Here is a 25,209-nt window from a genome sequence, read left to right as displayed (position 1 = left end):
CCACTGAGGATGGAGTGGGAGATGGATCGACAGATAGGGGCTTCGTCCACAGTGATGAGGGCGTTCCTTTGGCAAGTTTAAATTATGATAGAGCAGAGCTGAAAGGCAAAGCTCTCGATTTACTGCTCCATCTACATTTCAATCCTCATCTATAAAGGTATGGATCATAACCGAAAGGACGAGAGCCCAGAATGATCCTGAAATGGACGTCTTTTGTAAGGTGGACAGGCTCAGCCTTAGAGATAAGGTGAGGAGAGTAGAGCTGCTGCTCCTTTGCAGTGGAGTCAGTTGAGGTGGTTCAGGCATCTGATTAGGATGCCTCCTGGAAACCTCCCTTTAAAGGTTTTCCAGTTCTGTCTCACTGGGAGAGACCCCAGGGTAGAGCCAGAACTCAATGGTAGAATCAGGTATCCTCTCTAGCCTGGGAACACCGTGGGATCCCCCAGACAGAGCTGGAGTGTGTTGCTTGGGAAAGGAATGTCTTGGTTTCCCTCCTAATCCTGCTGCCTCTGTGACTCGACTAAAGATAAGTGGCAGAAAATGGGTGCACGGATAAATGGATGGAATGAATCTAAAGTTTTCAGTCATAATTTTTACAGACCGTTTTGTTTAAGTTTTTTAATACAGGCAGGAGGATGAGAGTGAGCATCACGCAGCAACGATATAATCTATTTTTGCTCGTTTTACGTCCTGTTATCTTTTATTCGATTGCCTTCATAATCAAGTAAATTTTTTTATTTGGTTTTTCAGCTGCAAGTCTGGAAGTCAGATTTACACCTAAATGTTTTCCAATAAAGTCAAGTTAAAGTGTTTAGGAAAAGATGTGGAGCTAATTTACTAACTTTCAGCTGTACATCTCGCATGTCCCAGTCTGGATGGTCCATTATTATCCTCTGAGACCTGAAGTAATCTTTGCTACAGAACGACCCCACATTAACAGTTGTTGACATCAAGATATTTATTTACTTTTGTTTTGAATATTTGCTTCCTTTTTTGTGCTGCAGCAAAAACAAGCCCCCTCAATCTCTGCACAAACAGGCTCTGACAAACTCCCTCTCATTGCATAAGAAATTGTAAAGGTACCATAAGAATGACAAGATATATGGCAGTAACAATAAAACTTTGGGGAATAAAAATAAGCCTATATGGTGATAATTGACTGTGGGGCCTCTTTTACCTTCAGTCTAGTTTTCTACCTTTCCCTTTCACTCCTTTTTTCCTCTGACCTTTCTCACCGTCTATGCTGCCCACTTACCAGACTGTCTGGAGTGCACTGGTGGCAACACTGGCCCACAGCTGGTCTTAACTTGCCCAGAAAGGAAGGCACAATCTTCACCTTTTTCTTGATCTTCAACTCCCATGACAACTGAGCGGTAGGGAAACACAGTTAACTCACACATACAGCACAAAACGACTGAAAGCAAGCCAACCTTTTGATACTTAGAATGGCTTAGAAGTACAAACACATTTCATTAAACACAAGACAAAAAACATTTCAGTTTTACAGAAATGGCACGGACTGCAGATCTTGCATAAAACTAAGGAACCAATGTGCTTCGACATGCTGATGGCATATTTTTGTTTCTGGTGTGTACCCTCTTTGAAGGTGCAGGTTCAAGTACTGAGGGTCTACTGTCCAGGAAAACAGAGAATGTGGTAAAGAGGTGAAGAAGATAGTCCAGACAGGATGGAGAAAGGTTTCAGGAGTGATTTGTGATAAAAGGGTGGCAGCAAAGGTCAAAGGAAAGGTTTACAAGACAGTGGTGAGAGCAGCTATGTTGTATGGTTCAAAGACAAAAAGACAGGAGACAGAACTGGAAGTGGCAGAGCTGAAGATGTTAAGGTTCTCCTTGGGAGGGACAAGCATGGACAGGATTAGGAACGAGGTCATCAGAGGTACAGCACAGGTTGAAGGACTGGGAGATAAAGTTAGAAAGGCCAGACTGAGATGGTTTGGACATGTGTAGAGAATGGACAGTGTTTATATTGGTAGAAGGATGTTAGAGACGCAGCTGCCAGGAAAAAGACAAAGAGGAGATATATGGATGCAGTTAGAGAGGACATGGAAGGAGTTGGACGCAGAAGACAGAGTTAGATGGAGGAGGATGACTTGCTGTGGCGACCCCAGAAAAAGGAACAGCCGAAAGAAAAAGAAGGAGAAGAAAGTGTATACCCTCTTCATTACAGTAAAGTGTACTTGAAATGTTGGGTGTTTTATTTGGGTGGTCTGGTCTCTATTTCCTGTGGACTTGTGAAAAGTCATAAGTGGAAGACCAAAAAACGAAGGTAAATGGGTGCATGGTAGGTAAGTTTTCCACAATGTATTTTGGAACCAAAGCAGCAAGGGTTAAACAGGGAAATTTTCTTTCTGTTATTATTTTAGATCCCTTATAAATTAGGAATAATGCATTCAAACACTAACACCAAGTAAGAGGGAGAATTGAGGGCGCCTGTGGCTCAGTGGTCAGAGCAGTCGTCCTCCAACAAGACAGCTGAAGGTTTGATTCCACCAGTATGTTGAAATGTTCCCGGGCAAGACACTGAACCCCTCATTGCCTATGATGTCTGACCCATCTGTGTATGAATGTGATCTAAATCTATAGAATGGTTTATCCAGATTAGCTCTGTAGAGATGTAGTAGAGTGCTGTATGAATGTGTGTGTGTGTAAGTGTGGGTGGTGATACTCTTGACAAGGAGGGAGAAACTCAGGACTGTAAGCTGTAATCCTCCCAAAACTGACAAAATATATTTGTTATAACTTAAAGGCTATAATTGCCAAACATGGTTAAACACCTACAGAAAGTTTACAGTGCAGAAATCAAATCTGCCAGGCATTTTTTTTGTGCTGTTCATTTGTATTACATTATACGAAACTTTATACTTTTTCCTTAATGGCATCTAAAAACAAATATTGTGTCATTGTTTTGAGTTTATTAAGTTAACTTTGTTGCTTTGATAGGCAATTATCTGATGATTTCAGCATGCAGAAACTTGCATGAATATCAACACTGAACGAACTCAGATCATATCATCAAACAGATCATGCTTTCAAAACACTAGAATATGAACTATTTACTGATTAACCAGACTTTAGGTTACCTGTACTGACTTGACTACTTGCCAGTTGTACAAATATTTGTTTTACAGTATGTAAAAGACACCAAATGATTGAATGTGCTGCTTTGTGTGTGGTGTTAGTGTGGGTGGTTAGAATTCAGACGGATCTCTTTTATACAACATGAGCTAATGAATCTCCTAAAAATCAATGGCTGACTGATGAAGATGGATTCAAGACCTGACTCTGTTGGGTCTATTTAAGTCAAAACTTAATAAAAAAGCTTACATTTAAATATCAAACATTTAAAATCACCAAACTAGGTAAGAGCAGGAGTGTAAAGACAGGGGGGAGGAGGAGAAACGACGAATGATTCAAGCGTGTAGGCAAAGTTTTAATATTCATGCGGTATTTAGTAGTCTTTTGAAAATTGTGCTCATTTTCTGACGGGCCGGCATGACTCACTGATGCATCATATTCTGTGATTTGGTAAGCATCAAACAGAAATAAGCACAGGAGGCCATGCGTGTTCTTTAGTGATTGTGAGGAACAAAGCGTTTGAGATTAGCGCACACGGAGAAAGAGGAAGAGGACAGTGGGAGAGAGGGAAGCAAGCGGAGTTCTTACAGCAGGTCTTTTCTGCTGAATCGGTGGAAGGCTCATGTCGTTGTTTATCCCATCATTCTTCTCCTGCACCATGATGAGGCCCCTGCAGATTTATACCCAGAAACCTATCTGGAAAAAAGATTAGGAGAATAAAAAAAAAAAAAACTATTATAGGGAGTCATGTTTAATGCTGATCTTTCTCACATTGTGATTGGTATAAAGCACATGCAAATGTAAGAGCTAATTTTTAGCTCTAAATTAGTCCTTTTATCTTAGAGCCTTTTCAGAAGACACAGGAGGGGAAAGACTTATCTTCCAATTTAGGGAAATAAACCCAAACACACATAATCTCATTTTCAAAACTCACCAACTTGTGGTCTTTGGCAGAAGAATCTTGGCAACACTGCATTCAATTACCTAATGCCCACAGAAATAATTTCACCAATCTAAGCAACTGATTTTGTTCCACACTATCACAAGATTTGTTCAATTCATAACCTCGTTTTCCTTCATTTGAGCTCGACTTTCTTGTTGATGGTTCAACTGCATTTGGTTTCTCATTGTGTAATTTATTCGACTTGTGGCAAACTTTAGTTTAAAAGTTTTGCTCCAACAAGGGAAGAAGTGCCATTAGGAGGTTAGAGATGGAGGGCAACTTGTCTTTGCCCAGCCTCATACAGGTGGAACAGGGCACTAGCTGGCGGGTTCTAATTAATTTAAAAAAAGAAGAAGAATCTAATCTGAGAACAGCTCTTATTTAACTGGTGCCTTGTAATAATGAGTTCTTAACATATCATTTGGTCAAGAGGTAATGCATTCAAGTTTAAACAGGTTATCTAATTGATAGTACTGGCTGTGCCGATCCTCAAGTGAGTAATCATCCAAAATTAATGTAGATTCACTGCAGATCAAGAAAAGGGTTTGCTGGTCCCTGAGGAAATAAAGCCAGCACTAAAGCCTTTCTCCTCAGAGAGATTCCCTTTGGTCTGTGCAGAGCTTTGTTTCTGCTACAAAAGGATGAAGATGAGTCCTGATGTCATCAGATCTCTTCAAAAATAACTTTCTGTGTCTTCATCCATCAGATCCAGGAAACTCATTAGGCTCAGGAAATACTTCTTTTGCATCTCTGTCTCTCCCTCAGTTGATCTCACTCTGCCCCATTAACTTTGCTAATTAAAACTTAAGCTTCACCCATGGGGAGATGCTCCATTTCAACCAGCTCTAGGTTCCCACATTCATTTCCAAGTCTGGTGGGAACAGAGACACTGATAAGGAGTTCCCAGGGCTCTGTGTTGCTTCACAGGTATGCTGGGTAATAGAGGAGATGAGACAGTAAAAAAAGGGGGTAAAGGATGTAAAATTGTGAATTAAAAAGTCAAAACATCGCCAGAGGTTCTAATAGGGTTATATAAGACAGTAGAGAGGGAATAAAACAGAAAAAAACTGCAGTATGTCGAAGTCATAATGATGGAAAGCTGAACCCGATTTGTTTTACTCGTGAAGTCTTCCCTTTTAAATGAAAATATTTGCCTTCACACATTTAAACACATGAATACAGCACTCAGTACTTACATTTATACCTGCTGGGCTCGTCCTTTTATTGACAAATAATTAATGAATTAAAGTTTCTAATTAATAGGCTGTAGTGTACTAATATGTAGCCAGGACTTAAGTGGGCCCATGACGACAAATGATTAAAAAATCAGAGGCCATTACGAGACGGCAGGTCAAATTAGAGTGAAGGTAATTTCAAAGCAGCAGTTTTAGGGATGTTGGCTGATGCATTTAAGTATGTTCCCAAAATCCGTTCAGTAATCAGTAATCAGTGGGGGCTTTAAATTTTATTGGAAAAGGAGCCACACATGAAGGATAAAATATTTTAAACAGATATCTTCGGCAGTTTGCGGATTAAGCTGGTAACTGAGTATACATGCAGTAAACATAAAGTAATAAAGAGTAAGTAAATCAACTATGGGGTTGAAGATATAGTATTAATTCCCACAGAGAGAGAGAAACTAGAATATGAACAATAATACACACAATATGTTAGACCCAGGAGGGCTCTGAAGAGAATAACTTAAAAATGCAAAAGTACAGCTTTTCCATTCTTAACCCAGTAAAACCAAATAAATTACTTAATATTAATTCTGCAGCACGGCAGAGTATACACCACACTTACCGAGTACAATGGTAATATTATGACAGGTTTTGTTTTCGATACCAGAGAAGAATTTAATTTAAACAATCGCAAGCTAGCAAAACGTTAGCTAGCTGCAGCTTTTAAAAAAACAAAAAACAATGTCAACAAATATTAATTCGATACCAATCTGAAAAACCTACTTTTCTAGCAGCAGTGTCAACTTCTGTCAGTCACGTATCATTTGTATGCAGACAAATGAGCCGTTCTTGTCTCCTGAACACAAAATTCAACGAGCGGGGTCTCGTTGTCTCGCAGCTGCAGCTACCTAATTAGCCTAATGACCTGTCAATCAAACAGCCATGGCAACGCCCAGGAAACTGTCACAAACCACTTTTTCAATCATTTCTTCACATAGAAAAACACACATTTTAGTCTAAACGTAAGCCCTGAATATTTTATTTTTCCAACGGTTTTCCAGCATCTGGATTTTCTTTGACATTACATGCCCCGCAGCTCATATGTAGAAAACAACAACAACAAAAAAACCAACAACTTCACTCATCTTTATTCAGTAGTGTGGCAGCTGCTAAAACATGAGAAGCATGGAAAAAAAAAAACCTTTTCTAGCTCCGGTGTTCGGTTTCTTTGCCCTGAATTATCATCGACTAAAACCAAACAGGATTCACTCAGAAACAGGTGGGTGTTTCTTTCCAGGGGAACATCTGCAACAAAACTATTAATTTTATATTTGAATTTATTTTTTTTCATAATAAGTGATTGTTTCTTAATGGTAATTTTCTGCTATTATTAATTTACAATAATCCTTCAGGACAACATTTGAACAAAGCAGGTCTGAACTTTTACACAAATATATATATTTTTTAAAACTCATCCATGCCTTGATCTCAGGTCAAACTGACCAGTGACTAAAACTGTTTCATAACACAGCGGCTCTAATCCAAAACTGCAAAGGCTTAGCACTACTGAACACCTTTAGTAGTTTTACGCTGGTTCCTACAAAAACAGCTTGTTTTATAATAAAGCCAACACCGTATTGGACTTTGGTGATCAACACTAAAAGTACATTTAAAAATCGCAGTGATAGTTACTTTTTATATTCATACAACATGTTTGAATTTCAATAAAAACTCAAACGGTAAGACTTCTTGTCTACTTACTTCACAGCAATACCTTTCTAAAAGAGTTATCAACAAAAAGACTTTGAATTTGCGCCACCATGAGCTGTGATCGCTGCTGCATGTCTGAATAGAGTCATAAATAATGGAGCCACAGGAGCTTAAACTACGATGATAAACTATGAGAATGTGATGTCTCATAAAAAGCTTAGCGTCCATTTTTAGAATCTCTCCCTAAAACCTTTTTTTAAAATCAACTAATTGTTTAAAACCGCCTAATATTGATGCAACTGTTTACACGTTTGTTACACGTTTTATACTTGTAATGTCTGTATAGTACTTAGTAACATGGCATCAAAAGATGCTTGAAAAGTTATTTTTCTGCAGAACCTCTAACATCTAACTGCTGGTCATAATCCATAGCGCCCATAAACAAGCGGGACTCAGGAACAAAAAAAAAAATCTCAGACTTGACATCAATTAACTTCATTTATTGCTGCATTTTAATGTATTTTTAATGCCCAATATATTTTCTTACTGCTTGCGTTTTATTATTGCTGACATTTTATTACCGTTTGCTGTATAATTGTTTCTTCTTCTTTTATTATTCAATGTTGTGTCCAGCATATTGAGTTGCAACCACTGTACGACAAGTGTTTACACAAATAAATCACCTTGAACCTAAAATTATATTAGCATGCAGAAAAAAATAGTAAACTAATTAACCTGAATGACTCGAGACGTTGGGAGGGAACAGGCTTGTAATTTAACATGGTGTAAAACAGCTTTTGAGAGAAATTTCCCTGACTTTCCTTTCCTATAATAGCTGCACCATAATGTGTACAAGTATTGTTGCAGTGAGAAGTGTCTTTACATACGACAGCAACTTTCCGGTTGCCACTTGACACCAAAGATTTTCTTATTGAAGTTTTTAAGAAAGGCTTTGCTGACTTGGCACCATTCCGGTTTCTATTTACATCCACCATAACATCCAGTCTTCAGAGAGTGATGAAGGAAGAGGAATGTGCAATGCTTGTCTGTATTTAAATGGACCGTGAAGGGAACAATGCTTTCAGAATTAGTTTCTACTGCTCTTTTGGATGTGTCTCATACATCTATCTGCTCTTTAAGACAGAGTTTCGGTTAGTGTTTCCTCCTGTAAGTTACCGACCGAGTCTTCCTCCTGCACAAGTCACAAGGATTTAAATCACATTCTGTGCTCAGCTTCTGTGATCCCACCATTATCCCAGCCTTAAATGCTTATTTTTCTATTCAAACTTTGCCCATCTTTTGGTCTTCTTTACAATTAATTTCTATTTTACCAAGATAATTATACTGCAAAAAAAAAAAAAAACATCCTGTGCAAGTCTGTATTTATCGGTTTCCGTTCTGATTTAACACTGCTGTCAACTCTAACTCCGCCGACCGTGAATACAAATATAGATAATTATACGTCACTTTGCCAGCCATTGCTTATATCCAAGTTGGATGTCAGAGAAAAAAAAGAAGCATATACACACACACACACTTAGGATATTCATTTACCTAGTTGCATTTCAAAGTAGAATCATTTTGTCACATCTATCAAGTCCTAATTGATCTCTTGGGTATGAAAATGCAAGTCTGTGGATGATACAGACACACTCAAGTAAATGTAAATATTTCTGTGTAAGTCATCGTGACAGTACAGCCACAAAAATATGACACATACATAATGTATTTGTTTTCTGTAGTGTAGTAGCATTGGCATTTCATTCCCATCACTCCTTCACCTGAGTCTTAAAAAAACACCAAAGTGAATCTCCCTGCAGAAAATTAAACCTTCCCTTCCTGTTTTCTTAAAAATCTAGATGCCTTTTGGGCCACTAATATGAACTACCCAAATAAAACCATGTCAACATGCTGGTTATTCACAAAAATCCTAAATTGGAATCTTATTATGTTTAAAATTAATTCTGTTGCAGTGGGTTGCTTCTACGGTTTAACCATGTCAAAATTACAAGACAAAATTGTATTCATGAGTTTATTTTTTACCTATCTTCCCCAACATTTATGAATAGACACAATTTTCTACTTTAACACTAACCTGGGACTTGCTGCACATCCATCTTCTTTACCTATTTTTTCCTGTTTCGTGGAGGAGCTGGTGCCTATCTACAGCCATCACTGTGCAAGAGGCAGGGGACACCCTGGACAGGTTGCAAGTCCATCACAGGGACGCATAGAGACAAATGAGACAAACAACCATTCACTCGCTCACCCACACCTGAGGACAATTTGACAAATTAACCTAACATGCATGTTTTTAGTCTGCTGGAGGAAGCCAGAAACCGCGTGACAGCAGGAAAAATGAAGTGAAAATAATTTAGTAAAAATTGAAATAACATGCTGTATTTGAACCTTAAAAACGATTACAATTGTCCTAGCCTGTATACATACTGAAGGGCAAAGCAGATTACTGCTTTTGTAGTTTTTTTATGTCTTTTGAGCCTTTATTAAGTGCATAGTCTGCTTTTTTATCAAACAAACTGCTCAATTTACCTTCAACCTCTCATGTTAATGTTAAAACATCAAGAATTATATTTAAAAAAAAATGCATTTAACTTTCAAACCCACGTGGATTACCTATTAAATCGTGTTTAATAGATTTAGAACTTTTTGTGTTGCTTCAAAGCCACCGCTTCTATTCACAATGACTGACAAGATAATTAAATTATATTAATAGCAAACAGCAATAACTATTAGTTCCAGGTCCTTTTTCTGTCCTCAAATGTACAATGGCTGAATGCGTTCTTAGCTGACCCTACAAAATGAATTCATTCACCAGTGCAAAATGTTCAGAAAGGACTCAAATTAAGTAGTGCTTGTCATTATTTTAACCCCACAATGCTGCTTGTCCTTCAGTAATAGGAGAGATGTTTTACCGGAAATCAAAACATTTCCTCCATTCTGCTGAAGAAATTACACTTATTTTGGTGCATCAACTTATAATGAATCTGTCCTCCAGATAGATCTGTCTATGTTGGTTGGGTTTTTTAGAAAAAGACTCCTATGAGTGATTTAAAACCTCTGAGGAATCTTACTTACGCTAAACATTCATCAAGGCTTTTCTATATATCTAGGTATCACTGCAATCTGTTTGCATTCATTTAGTTTTTTTCAATCAAACGCGGTGAACTGTTTATCTTGATGTAAAAGTAATCTAAGTTAAAGATGACATGATTTTTCTTACTTTAAGTTAATGTAAATTTGATGTGATTTGTGTTATCAGGCATTTATAATTGATGAAATGAGCTTGCAGTGTTTTATCAGCGTGGCCACTGGAGACGCCTCCGGTCTGATGAACACTTTGCACGCTAAATCATTTTATTCACAACTCTTCTAAACTCTGTCAAACATTCTTGGTTTTGTGAAGCAATTATTAGATAAACAAGCTGCATAAGACACTGTGTTGCACAAGTGTGTCCACTTTTATTTTTGTGGAAACATCTTAATTAAGCTTCCAAAGCTGAGATGTGAAGGTGTGAAAAGGTCTCAATGAGGTCCACAACTCTCATATTTGCATGTATTTAAAACAGAAAAGATGCTCAGCTGCTGTTTTTCTCCCTCACATCCTCCTCACATATATAGATTTGCTCAGGTGTCTCGTATCTCACGGTTGTTAATAAAACAACATGGCTCTACGGGAGAGACGAGGATCTGTTTAAAGGTAGGAGGGAAAGGGAGGTGTAAAAAGGGAGAAATGAAGTGTGTCTGAGTCGTAATTAGCGCTCTCTTTTGTGACTCCAAAGCGAGGCAGGAACCTTTTTATCTGACAGAATCAGATAGAAATGACTTAGTGATCATCATAATTATCATCAGATCCTATTAGTCAAAAACATGTTGATCAGTGTAATTATCCAATCCTGTTAGTCCAAAACAATCTTATCTCCATTTTTACAAGCTTATCAACCCTTCTGTTTTCTCTGTCAAGTCTTGTGCTGTTTTGTTTATGTTTTAATGTTGTTTTGATGGGGGAACCTTAAGAAAAAATCCCAATAAATTTCTGTTTTCCTTTCTGTTCCCTCATATCTCATCTCTTTTTTAAGCCCTTATATTTTGAAATAGGGGCTTTGATATTTGTGTGGGGTCACTGAAAGGGAACAAAGTTAATAACAAACCACTTTTTATTTTGTTAATACAAGTCAAGTCTATTTCCTGACAATCACTTTGTTCTTCACGACTGTAGATTGTTTTGCCAGGTCACAGTTAAAAGTGAGCCATCGCGGTATGAGAGCAAGCCTCATAGATTCTTCTGACAATTTGTACACATTTTAAAGCATTTCAATCAAATATGGTGGAAAAGGGGGAAATGGGAAAATAAAAATAAACACGACAGAACTTAACAAGACACAAAACAATTTCACAGAGCTTGTTCCTTCCAGGCACTTTTCATTTACACTCAATCATCCTTTAATGTGCTCTTTGTAAATTTCCGGCACTATAAACTATTCAGTTGCGTGCAACAGTCATACATACGAATGGCCACTTGGACATTGGTCAAACAGTCTTTGCCTACCGCAGTGAAATGCGGGAGATCATGTAACTGCCTATGTGTTTGTTCATATGTCTTTTAGCAAATCATCTCATGAGCCACTGGATGCATTTTAACAACTCTCAAAAACTAATCCGTGTATGTACATCTTCAGTGGATTGACTTTAGATGATCGCCACAGCAAACACAAACTGGATAAAACTCGACCATTTTTAGAGTTGCTGACCTACAGTTTGGTGTGAGAGAAGCTGAATACACAAACCGCGGGATCTTTGTTTAAAACTTTACCGTGCATGGCAGCAGCTGATTTACATTCCTTCAAGGAATGCTGCTTTGGAATTGCAAATGTGACCTGAGAACATTCAGGTTTCCCATCACAAAAAACTGGGAGTCTTAACGGCTTTTAAGAGCTTTGAGGGACTTGGTCGGGCTTTAGAAAGCACCAGGTTGAAATGCAATCCTGCATCCACGGATCAATAAAGAGACACCACGGTCTTCGGTTTAATCTGTGGAACATTTCATCAATTACTTAACTCGGGGTTAAAATAAGTATTTTCTCTGGATGAACCTTTTAACAATAAAATAATTTAAAAAAAGCACCACCACCTAACATGCTCCACTTTTGTATTTCTCTCTGAATCATCAATCATTCCACCCAAGGCTGCATTGGTATCTGCTGTATGTTCATCTGTTGCAGATAAAGCTTGGGTTTGCTGGTTTGTATTACTTCTTTCACACCTCGGTACGGTTCTTTGTTCTGAAATTACAGAGCTGATCTCCTTTGGGAGAAGAAATCAGGTTCATGCTGATCAGTACAACTTTACAATCACTTTAAACAGAACCACATGTACAACTTTAGCTGCCTGGAGGAAAGAATATAGATTTCTGCTTTTCTGCATACATACAATTGTCATGATTAAAGTGTGTGGATATTCATCCATTTAGCCCCAGGAGTCACTGAGGACTGAACTCTGAAAGCTGCTAAATGGAATTTGAACATCATAATATACTGTAATTTATTAACAATGTTTGTGCTTTCCCCACTTTAAATGAAAAAGGTCTACACTGACTAAACTTTACCTCAACTCCACTCATTGTTATTCCACTGCTTCAACTTGTTCAAGCTGCAGTGTAACAGTGTTTTATCCACTGCTCCTGAGTCCCAACTACGTGGACTTTGATGGTTTATTTTGTTATTAAGACCACACATGCCTGAACTTGCATTCCAAATCCAACTTCTTTCGTTTTCACCGCATTAGTATATTATCTGCAATTTCTCCAGGGGCATAATAGCATGTCCCAAAGCTTGTTTGGAATTCTTTGAAATGTAAAAGACGACCCCTATCATCCACATACCACATAATACTGTTGTCAAGTATTCTTCCCTAATTAGCCAGAAAAAAGGAAGTAGCTCGACTGACTCCATAAGCTAAGAGGAGAGGATGCGTTTCAAAACAAAGGAGTCGGAGCCTCTTTTAGGTTCTTGGGTGCGTTATTTTCTCTGTTTCTGAGCTCATTTGTAGCTCGTGCCCCTTTGAATGCCTCTTTCAGCAGCAAGTAAAGGAATGTGAATTAAAATTGATGTGCTTGATACAGACGAACATTCCTCTTGATATGTAGTGACTGAATGCAAATAACAAGACAAACTATCTGCTAACACTTAAAAGCTTATAGGTTGCATTTAGGTTTACAGCTGCATGTCAACCAGCGGCATGTGATTATCAGCTGATAAATCCCACCTGCTTCACAGTTTTCAGTCAAAACATCATTAATGCAAGAATTTTCCAACATGACTATGACCAAAGTGATAAAGGCATAAACTTTTCCATCCTGGGAGGTGACAAGATAACTAACCAACAGTAACAAAGACTTAGTGGGGATGGAGTTGAGATTAGTTTGTACACTGCAACACTTTCCTCCGAAGAGGGAAAATCATGCATATTAAATGGAAGCAGCTGCACAGCTGACCATGGAGGAGCAGAAGTCACACTAAAGAAAAGAGGGATTTTTTTTTCTGATGTCCAGATGGCAGGGGAAATAAATATTTGATGTATAGTAGTCAAAAGGGGAGGATTTTAAAATGCTATACTTCTCTTTGTGATGCATAACTCACTTTGTTGTAAAGACTGAAATTAATACAATCGAATAATTGTTGTATGGCGGTATTTGATTTTTCTAATATCCATCAATATGTTTGTAAGAGGATTTTCTACAAGCGATGTCCCTCTGACATCAAAGTGAAAACCATGTGCTGCGAAAGGTAAAAAAGAGCAGAGTAAAGTTATAGAATTCCTTTTGTTCTAGAAAAATCAATGAAACACTCTGGCTCCATGACGCACAGCCACTGATTCACAGATTGATTTTCTTGGTGCGTGCAGTGAAGCAGCGAGATAGCTGACACATCCAGGTGCATAGTAGTGTGTACTTTTATCATATTAGCATTCTTTTTGTTCAGCCTGGTGTACTTACAGACAGTAAATAAAAAGGCATTACATTGGTGTCCCTGCGGTGTTTTTCCATTTGTCTGCTCAGCAAAATTTTCCTGCTCTATTGATGTGTTTAAAAAGGATCATAGGAATGCCAAAGATGAGCTTGTAATTCCCTCTCTAAAAACATAATGTTCCTTTCGATTTCTTTGTATCTTATTTATCCCTTCCTTACGGATAAGGATTTATTTGTAGGATGTCTTATTCTCTGCAAGCACCAAAAATGATCACAGTTTTACTATTCTGGATTAGCTACTGATGTCTTAGACCAAATAATGAACTGTAACTCACCGAACTGAAAAGAGCGGCCTGCTCTCTCCTGGTTGGGAATGTGTTGCTGCCTCAAGTGAAGGAGTTCAAGTATCTCGGGGTTTTGTTTACAAGTGAGGGAAGACTGGAGCATGAGATCAACAGACAGATCGGTGCAGCTTTTGCAGTATTACATACTCTGTACTGGTCTGTTGTGGCAAAGAGGGAGCTGAGCTGCAAAGCAAAGCTCTCCAATTACCGGTCGGTCTACGTTCCGACCCTCACCTACGGTCATGAACTTTGGTTAGTGACCAAAGGAACAAGATCGTGGATACATGTGGTCGAAATGAGATTTTTCCACAGGGTAACTGAGAGAGAGGGGGTGAGAAGTTCAGTTATCCAGGAGGGAATCGATGTAGAGCTGCTGCTTCGGACATCTGGTAAGGATGCCTCCTGGATGCCTTTTTAGGGAGGTGTCTCAGGCATGTCCAACTGGGAGGAAGACTCAGGACGCGATGGAAAGACCATCTTTTGGTGGTCCTGGGAACACCTAAGAATTCTCCTGGAGAAGCTGGAAAAGAGATGTCAGGGCTTCCCTGCTCAAGCTGCTGCCACGACAGCCCGACTCCACAGCAAGCAGCAGATGATGGATGGATGGATAAATGATTTGTGAACATTCTTTTCCTGCCGCCATTAATGATATATTGTAACAAATGATTCTTCTCACTCAGTAAGCCTTTAGAAACGGTATATACTTACATAAAACTATTAATACCTCTCAGATCCAAGTCATTTTCTTAAATATATTATCACATTTGCCCCAAAGGGAACAATCTGTACAGCAAGACGTACTCCACCTCTCTCTCCTCATCTGTTTGGAACAATAAACTTTGCCATTTTCTTCTGCACAGCTACTAAAAGGGTAATTTAAAGGCGTATGCAGTTCTAGCACTTGGCTGCGAAGCTTTCAGCGTAAAAAATGAAAAAAAGGCAATTTAGTGGTGTCTCATGATCACAGCTTTAACAGCATATTAATCTACTTCAATCGAGGCTGAAGGATATGTGGTTATATGTCAGAGGGAGAGTGGAAGACATGTGAGCGTCATTAGGTGGGCTCAACCAGGAGCCTCTGGGCTGGCAGGAGTGAAAATTTTATGTGAATTTCTCTCTTCCTCTCTTGTTGTGGGTGTGTGGTTGAAAAAGCACAGGGCTGTACACTGTACACCTTTGTGTCAAGCTCTATCACTTCTACGCAGAGTGAAAAACACCACAACTTTGTCTGAGGCTAATTTTATAAATAATGTACAAGTTATTTAAGTTTTATTTAAAAAAAACAAACAAACAAGGCAGCAAACAACTAACAAAAATGTTTCAATGCAGAGGGCAGAGAGCAGCAAGAGAATACAAAGAACGCTTTGTTTTATCCTAAATTAAAAAACCTTTCATCAAACAAAGAAGCTTTTATTAAGCTAGCTGCAAATGTTCATTCTGAGAAATAAAAAGGACAGAAAAAAAAAATAAATAATTACTTTAATTTTATCATTAAAAACAAGCCAACACAGACAAATAACAAAAGTTAAGAAATCTACTTAAAATCACATCATAAATAAGCACTGATGCAAAAACAAGTTGGCTTTTCTCTGTCAGCAGATAGTTATTACAGCAAACCTGACTCCAGGGCTCAATAGAGTGTCGATATTAAAGGTACCCTGCGTCAACTCAATGTCATTAATGTTATGAAATACAATATTAGGCAGCAAAAACAGTGGAGCTAAACTACACAGCAGGCAATGTGTTTAATGAGGGAGGCAGTTGTTTAATTGCCATATACTAACTACGCTGGAACAAAATGAGATGTGTCATGATGAGTCTGATTAAGCCTGGCGGGTAATTGACCGATTACATATTATCCAGTGCAGTAAGTCATAAAACTGTACTTAATAAATGTGATGTACAGATTATCTTATGCGCACAGAAAATTAGGGAGATTCACTCATTTAAGCCTTCCAAACTATTCCCACATTTAAAGAAATGTTGGGACAAAAAGGGTTTTATTTTGTATTAAATATACGTTTAACAACTGCAGTCTTCAAAAATGTGCAGATGGTGACGCAAACTTTGAAATTCTTTTAAAAAGGCAACGTGGATTGTGAAATTAAAGTTTCTCTGGAGGATCGTCGTAAAAGCGAATCCTGCTGATACAAATATGAAAGCCTCAAAGAGACAGCTACTCAATCAGCTGAGGTGTGTTTTCACAAACTGTAGCTGGAAATTGGAAAATTAGATTATCAGAGGGCGGTTTGAAATGCAAATGTCCTAAAACAACAGGTTTTACCTTAAATAATGGGCCGCTCAAAAAATGCTATTCCAATACGATGTAGGTGTGAATGTAGCATTAAAAACTAAAGTAACACTACATAATGTTTATATCGACTTGTCTCCTTAGGAAGAAGAGTCAAAAACCACAACAAGCTCCCGGGAGACTTTCTGTAGTCTTCAATGAAACATTTCTCTCATGATTAATGAGGTCTCTTACAGGATCACAAACCAATCTTTAACAAAGCTTGAGGGACCTCTAAATACTGTGGTGAAAATAAAGATATTGTGAATTAGATGCTATCCACTAAAGAGATGCTTTTTAAAAATATGTTAGATGAACATGATGCACTACAAGACGACATAAAGTTGGTAGAAGCAGGTTATAGCCATAAAAGCAAAAATGAGTTTGCCATTAATGTGGTCGTTGCTTGACATGTACAACCAAACTCCAGTAAAGCTGCAGACCACATGCAGTCTTTCATATAAACAGTATTCGAGTCGCAGTGGCTTCTTTCAACAAGACAGTCATCAATGCCACTTAAAGAAAGTTATTCAGGAGAAACACAACAGAGTTTATAGTCTTAACTTGGCCTCCAATTTCCCCACACCTAAATCCTGTCGAACATTTGTGGGATAAGTTAGAAACACACCGTAATCCGTCTTAGCTCCATGTTGCTACTTTCAGGGTTTACAGGATCTACTCCTGATGTCTTTGTTCCTGATCTCAGAAGAAACCTTCTGAGGTCTTCATGAATCCATTCCCCTACCGGTCAGAGCCGCTTTGTCAGCATGACAGGGATCTAAATTTATACGAGTGATTTTACAGTAACGCTATTTACAATTTAGAGACACATTTTTCTAAGTTTTAACGTCTACCCTTCACAGCAGCACACTGGAGTATTGATGAATGATAGGTTTGCAACCATACCTGGTGAAGTTGGATAATCTTTAAAAATAAGTATGACAGTACAATTTATTTACTAGTTGATCCTGAAAACCATTCATAACAATAGAGTCTGTTCACATGAGCAGTGCCATAAATACTGAACACACACACAAAAAAAATAAAAAGCTATCCAAACAGCTGACAAGCAGTGTGGAAGAAATGTGTATAGATCTTTCCTTAATGCTTGACTGAAGCAGAGTTTTGTAGAAAACACTTTAATACATAAGGCACGTGTTGGCAGGGGACTTCTGAAGGCAACAGCAATAAAGTCGGGTGTTTGTGGACATAACTAAAAAAAGTTTGACACATGGGTCCTTGAGGAGAAATAAGAACTTTAGGAAAAGATATATATTTGCCTTAATGGACACCATTAGTAAACGGATAAAACTCATTCAAATATTGCATAACATCTAATATTGTCGTACTCCTGTGATTACAAAGAGCACCCAAGACAAATTTGTCAGTTTATTAAATCAGTTATATACTATGTGCTGATGAAGTGCAGGAATATGTTTGTTCATTTCTTATCTTAACTTTCATATGCATCAGGAAATCTGACTGGTAAACTCTAATATAATAATAATAATAATAATAATAATAATAATAATAATAATAATAATAATAATAATAATAAATTTAATTTATAATGCACTTTTCATTAATAAAAATCTCAAAGTGCTACATGGTACATCTAAAAACATAAAATCAACAATTAAAAACAATAAGTCTGTCTGATATATAAAAGAGTGAAAAAGTCTCAAACAACCCTTCATTTCTTTCCATTTCTTTCCAAGTGGTTTTAAGCAACAACAGTAAGTCTTTGAAGGGTTTTTAGTCACTTTTTGTCTGGTCATTGTAAATGATCTTGAAAACATGACGTGCAGTATATTCTTGAAAAATGAGAGGAAACTGGAAAAGTGGAGGTAAATTGAAGAAAAGGCCAGACTAAAGATCTACTGTCCACAGCAGCAACAAAGAGCTGTGTTTAAATAATAGAAAAAGCAACAAGGCAAAGACCTGACACATGAACTGAGAGACGCAGCAATCATAGATCCATCTACTGTACGCAACGAAACTGTTATCCCCGTGACTGCCACGTCACTGTGGTGTTAACAGTATCTGACCACACTGTTTTGTCTAGAAAAGCCGCCTGGAGTCTAAAGCTCATTAGGGTCAACAGATTCTCAGATTCAGCACAGCTCATTGTTCATTCCTTTTCCCAAGGTACCAAAAGGCAGATTTTTCTTACTCCGAGCGAGCCTGAAGGGCCCCCAGAAGGAGCCCATTTGTGATTGTGTCAGGTCAGCTGGTATGTAGAATAAGAGAGACAAGTTGAGGAGGGCTCTGTAAAAACACAAGCAATCAGCATCCTTCTTACTTGAGATCCTTTTTTAGAGCTTCTCTCATCTACTGGATGTGGGAGCAGCCTCTTGAAGAGAAATGCAATATATACTGCACCTCATTACCATGCTCCAAGGAGGAGGAGGTGGCTTGTGTCATGTTTTAAAGGAGAAAATAAACTAGCCTTTTATTTTGTATTGTGTGTTTAATCTGAGGTGACTTTGGCTAAAAAAGGTCTTGAACAGAATAAAAATATTTAAAAATCAGCCCTTCAATTTCAAGGAAATAAACACAAAAAGGTTGTTAAAGGTGTTTCTTTGCCTCAGGTGTGAGTGTGTGAGTGTGTGTGTGAGAGAGAGACAATTTAACATATTTTAATCCCACCCACACCAGACTTTAATTAGCATTGTTCAGGTCAGAACCAATTTGGGGATCTACACAAACACTTATTAGTAAGACCAGAAGTCAGTGAAGATAATTCCAAGGATTTAGAGAGCTAATAAACTTCTTTGTAATAAATAATTAAATCACTGCATAGTGTAGAAATTGAATTTAGAATACCCTGCTTGTTTATAATTACGTAGAAAACGTAGAGACGGGTGTGCATTTTAATTAATAATTTGTCTCCTCTGGTAAACTCGTTCTGGTTTTATCAGATTTTTTTAAAATGCTTTTGTGTTTGCGGTGTTGTGGAGGTGTGCAACAGTGGGTGTAAGCAGAAAACTAACATTTAGTCTATTGCAGAAAACTCAGAAGCAGGTATAACATAGTTTGTTTACTTTGTGCGCTACCTCCGGCAATAACAACTTCAGAGGTTTTTTATTTTTGGTCAGCAAGGGCAAGTTGTTTCTTGTGTAAAACAAGAGAGACCACACTGACCAGTAAAGTACTTGCAGGTTTTAGGACGAAATTTGTCATGCGGTTTGACTGCAGAGTTTTAAAAATCAGATATTATAATGTTCAAGTTTTAGCAGCACATATTATATGTTTTTTAAAACCACTTTAACCCCTTTCAAACGTTATAGGAATAATCATTCTGAGATTGTTAGGGTTAATTCTGAAAGCACCACTATAAAAATATAAAACATTAATATGAATATGCATTTATTTCACCTTTAGTTTTGCACTAATCCTCATTAAGGTGCTTCCTAATTTTTCTAATGCGAGCACTTTGACGAAGGCTTTCCACTCGGTTCTGTTTTCAGTTCAGCAAACACAGGAAAAAGAGATGACTAGTATTCTGCAGGAGTGAGGCTGTTTCCGCTTCCAGTGTTGTGTTCTCAGTGACGGCACTGGGGAGAGAAAGGCAACAAATGCCACGGGCAGGACTGTAATTGTCCAGTATAACCAGAAATGGAGACAGTTGCATCAGAGCTACTACCGGGAAACAAATAGAGGACAGGGGAAGGAAAAGAAAGAAAAGAAAAAGGATGTGTTTTCATTCATTTTTATTTCATGTATTGATAAATACATTTACAATAGTCTGAGCTCACATTTAGGTGTTACTGCACCTTTGTGTTTCAATCAAAATAAAAGTCACAAAAAACAGCGTTTTCCCCCCTCATACTAAATCTTGTAACGGCAAGATGACTCAACATCGCAAACTTTACTTATGTACCAGTTTCCTTCTGTCTTCAGTTGACAGAAATAATACAAAGAGATAAAGTAAAAAAGAATGTTCAGAAGAAAGTGGAAAAAAAGAGGAAAGAGAAAGATTTGATTCTGTGGCTTCAGCTTCTCAGAGCAGCAGACTCATCATCTGAACAACTTGACACTTACTTCATCACACCCTTATGCTGGTCTTTCTCACTCTCCATGAACGAAGACTTTTTTTTAAGTTTGGTTTCACCCAAACTGTGTGGCTTGAATTTTAGAAGCAAAGACGGAGCTTTAAGGATACTGTCTTATACTAAACAATGTTGAATCAAAGTAAAATAAATAAAAATTAACAGCTCTGAGGTTTGCTTATTCAACAGATTTTAAAGACCAAGAAAAATAAAGGATAAAAGCAAATAATTCTGTGAAAATTACAACTGTCCTCTGGATGTGCTTGAAAAGATCCACACCACTTGAACCACCAATTGTATCTGAAAAAGCCATAGCATCAATAATGTTTACAATATTACAACTGTTTTAGAAAAAATAAACAACAGACATGCGATACATTTCACCTAAATGTACTGAAAATAGGTTCTAGCCAAAGTATTTGTTATTCATTGGTGATTAAAACAAGAGATACTTAATGTAAGCCCACTTGTGTAACTGGTGCTTGAGCTTCTGTACATTTAATCAAAATATATACAAGGCCAATGTTAAGAAAACAACAGAATAGGCCCACAGAGGCACAAACTGCTCACATTTACAGACGATATTGAGAATGCACAACAGAGAAGCTGAGCGTACACAGTGCAGCTCCACAAGTGTTTCCATATTTCGCAAATAAAATGAATCTCCCATAGCGTTCTGCTTCCAGCCTCTGCTGCTAAGTCTTGTTTGTCCCACTCCTGCCCTCTTCTTTTCCTCAGCCAGCTGTGCAGATAAACAACCAGGTGCTTGAGTGGAGAACAGAAACATCCCAGTGGAGGCTCAGGCGAACAGCACTTCTAATTGCACTACAAACCATTGCCTTGGCTTCTTCTGTCTTCGTGTCATCTCTCTCCTTTTTTCCTCCTTCTTTGGCTCCCTGGTTAATGCACCACTCTTTGCTTCTCATACATTTTTAACCACTACAACAAAGAACTTAACACTGTCTGCTTTTTTAACATGAAACATCAACTTGCTTTTTATTCACCCTAATCACCCTCAATTTTCTATTTTTTTTTAACAATCTTCGTTTTCTATCATCAACTGCCTTCCTATTCATTTTTTTTCTCCATTTTACCATCATTCTGTTTAGTATCTGCCACATCATCATCCATGTGGTAATAGCAGTCATCTTTTCTTTTTTCCCCATCATCTTGAGCTTGCTCCTCATTTCACAACAACCAGGCAGTTTTCTGGAATATCTTCCAAAAAAGACACACTTGACTGAGGCTTTTATAATCAGTGCATGGCAACAAGTTCATGTCATGGATCAGTTTGTCCAATATCTCATTATCTGCTTCCTGTGCAAACGCTTTTTCCAATATGGTAGTATATCTCAGCACACACCCCCTCTTTGCATGGTGTAAATGTATCTTGAGCTACAGTATCTTTAAAGGTAGGTTGTACTACTCGAACTATGGAAACCATGTTTAATCAGAGAGTCAATTTAAAGTAATGTTATCAGCAAAAACCTTGGTCATTTTTACATCCAGATCATCAGCATAAACAAAGATGGCTCGAACAACTCCAATAACGTCCATTGTCCAAAATTGGAGCCTAGATGTCTGGTTTTTGGGTGCTGCCATATTGTGATTTTAGAGCCGTAGTCTGGACTATAGATCTGGGGCTGTACCATCAATACTCACAGACATAGAGCATCAAGATAAGGGCTATGTGAATCAACAAAAAATAACATCTAAAAAATGTATTATCATGAAAATAGTCATCCTACAACTATTTTTCCTTTTCCAAGCCAACAGCCCTTTAATATTCAATTAAATACGTTTTTTATTGCCAGACTGCACACTTAGCTCAAACATTTGATTAAAATCCACTCCAGTGTATACTTTGTTTTGTTTTTTTTTTTAAACATTTTAAACCCTGAACCTCTTGAGTTAAACCACGGCAAGCCAGTAAACAACCACCTGCACTGAACAAGTTATGCAAACTTTCAATGCTTCAGGAGGATTAAGTACTCTGAGTGGATTAGACCAGGAAATGATTGACATCGTCTAAAACGGCTCAGTTTGCACCTCGAAATTCTCAAGACCATCTTTAGAGTTTGAAGAAGAGAACAAACTTTCAATATTCCAGATAAATAAACTGAAAAGATGAACAATGACAAGTGGAGTTTCAGAGCCACAATAATTCACTCCCAAAGCTTAACACTGTTTCACGGCACAGAGGTACACTCTGAGCAGTTTGCATTAGAATAAATCACAATAGATTTCTGGGTTTTTCTCACTTTCCCTCTGGTTGTTCTGAAATACTTATTGCTTCTGTGCAGATCTGTTCTTGTGTCAGCACTTTGTCAGTCTCCTGTGTTTTTGTGCCATAACATCACCGGGATGTAGTGGAGCTACTGTAATATTACCATGTTTACATATAAATATGTCCATATAAACATGTATGACCTCATTCATGACTGTCTTGTTCCAGTGGCCCATTTCTCAACAGGATTTCCTGGTTTACCAACATCTCTGATGCCGACCTTGTTAATCTGGGCGATGTCCAGGCTGGCGTGGCATCATCTCCAAGTCCCTCGCTCGTTACGGCACCAAGGTCAGCGCAAACTTTCCAACACTGAATGAAGTCAGTACAGAACACAATTTTACTCTCAGCTATTTTTTTCTTTTTATGACTACTGTAGAGTGGAAGGATTTTTATATAACTCATCCACTAAAAGTAGCTCAAGGCTGTTTTATTAAGTTGCTGCATTGGGTGTTGAGTAAATAATGCTCCTCAGTGAGTGTTGATGATGACTATGAGTTTTCAATCTGATCTGTTTCTTAAAAATCTCTTCTGAATTCAAATAAAACAGCCCAAATATCAAAATTCACCTCAAATGGCATTGCTACATCCACACCACAGTTTATAAGGGGTAATTTAATCTTAAGTTTTCCATCACGCTAGAATCTTTATATATTAAAAACGTTTTTTTACCTTAAACATCGAACAAATCTGGGTTTTTGTTTAATTTAGATTTTCCTTGAAGCATTGTTTATTGTAGCTTTACACGGGCAGCTGAAAAGACCCACATCTAACACTTATTGCCCTCTGCCTGGGCCTCCATCAGGAAAACAAATAAGCAGAAGGCAAGAAGCAGTTTGTTTTAATCTAAAAGATTATCTGCTCCAGTACTGCTGACAGTGCTTTTCTGAAGCACTAAAGGAAAAACATATAGCACTCTCTTTATTTACTCTCACACTTTATAAGACTGGCACTCTTCGTTCATGCAAAAAATCAACATTTTCCTCCAAAGAAAGAACATTTCTTTCCCACTTTTTTCCCCCCACATTTATGCCAACAGAGAAAACAATCTAGAGCTGCCTATTTCTTTGCCTTTTCTCTCTGCAACCTTTTCTTGACGAATAGCTCATCTCTCCCCATTTGTTTGTTCAATTATTTTGCTCATTCTTTTATTCCGTCTAACTTTTTCTTTGTTGCCTTTTATCTCTTCGTGCCGCTCACTATACCCAAGTCTCCCTCCCTCTGCCTCATGCTGGTTATTTCTCCTCCAGGAACCAATCTAGCTGTGATTGATCCACTCATCTCTTCTGCATTAGAGTGCCAGAGGAACAAACCATAGTATTAACACCACCAATAAAACTGATGACGGTAATAAAGAACACCACCGGCATTATCTGGGCTCTTGATATAAGTAATGGTAGGCAAGTTATCTTGAATGGATCTTGTCCTGTCTTTTTTGTGCACACTCACACACACAGACAATGCCAGGAAAGTAAAAATCTATTTAAATGCCAATTTATGACGTAATTGGGCCATAACTTTCTACTTCATGAAGTCCCTTTCTTGAAAACTACCAATGAAATATTCTTGAATCACAAGAACCTCAACATCGGCAAGAATCCCCGGACCCCCCTGCTGCCCCGAAAGAGCTGACAAGCACAAAAACACTTGGACAGAAGTGTTGGTATTGAAATGTGCTCGGATCCTCTGGTCTCAGCACATTATACTTATGTCCCCTTAATCAATAAAGTTCAGGTGATTGCCGATTTGTCCAAGTGACAAATTAATTCCTAGTGGCATTGACAATAAAACAAAGCCTGTTTTGTGCATACAGTAAATCTTGGTGAATGTTTAGTGGGAGAGCCAAAGGAAATCTTACATGAAAGAGACGACAAGTTTGTAGTTATGTTTTAAATCCATTAACACTCACATAAACTACAGATTTAATATATTGATAAGGACAACGAACAGAATGACTTCAATACGACTTAATGCAGTATGTTAAATTAAAATAAATGAGATTACATTTAGTTTTTGAGAACTATAACATTGAAAAAGATCACAAAATAATTATCAACTGTGTTTTTACAAGAAAAATACAATACAAATGGATGTCCTGCCCTGCAGGTAGACAGCTGCAGCTTCACTGGCACTCAGACGGATTTGATCAATAACTCCAGAAACAGCTTGTTTAGCTGATACCAGAATCTATGCGTCTAATCTGTTGTCTCCTGCCTCAACCTCAGCCTTTCCTTCTCCGATGTCTTCTACCTTGTTTTGTTCACAACTATTGAAAGCTGTCAAAAGTTTTAAAAGGGATTAATAGATCCAAAACAACTTTGG

The 25,209-nt window shown here is 37.8% G+C and overlaps 1 protein-coding gene across 9 annotated transcripts in view; it reads right to left on the bottom strand.

Annotated features, from left to right (window-relative positions):
* gpat2 (glycerol-3-phosphate acyltransferase 2, mitochondrial) overlaps positions 1–25,209 on the bottom strand; it is a 106,015-nt gene that overhangs the window by 34,751 nt on the left and 46,055 nt on the right. For 7 of the 9 annotated variants that reach the window (XM_025005110.2, XM_025005108.1, XM_025005109.1 and 4 more), the window contains 2 exons: positions 3,684–3,791; positions 1,256–1,366 (listed from right to left, as the gene is read on the bottom strand). In XM_025005110.2, the coding sequence (XP_024860878.1) occupies positions 1,256–1,366; positions 3,684–3,755 (183 nt within the window). In that variant the 5' untranslated portion in view covers positions 3,756–3,791. The remainder of the gene's footprint in view (positions 1–1,255; positions 1,367–3,683; positions 3,792–25,209) is intronic. The other 2 variants (XM_025005113.1, XM_025005116.1) reach the window with 1 other exon arrangement.

Source organism: Kryptolebias marmoratus, linkage group LG1 (assembly GCF_001649575.2).
Source record: "Kryptolebias marmoratus isolate JLee-2015 linkage group LG1, ASM164957v2, whole genome shotgun sequence".
NCBI lineage: Eukaryota > Metazoa > Chordata > Actinopteri > Cyprinodontiformes > Rivulidae > Kryptolebias > Kryptolebias marmoratus.
Note: the sequence above shows the minus strand (reverse complement) of the source record. Positions and strands in the feature narration are given on the sequence as shown.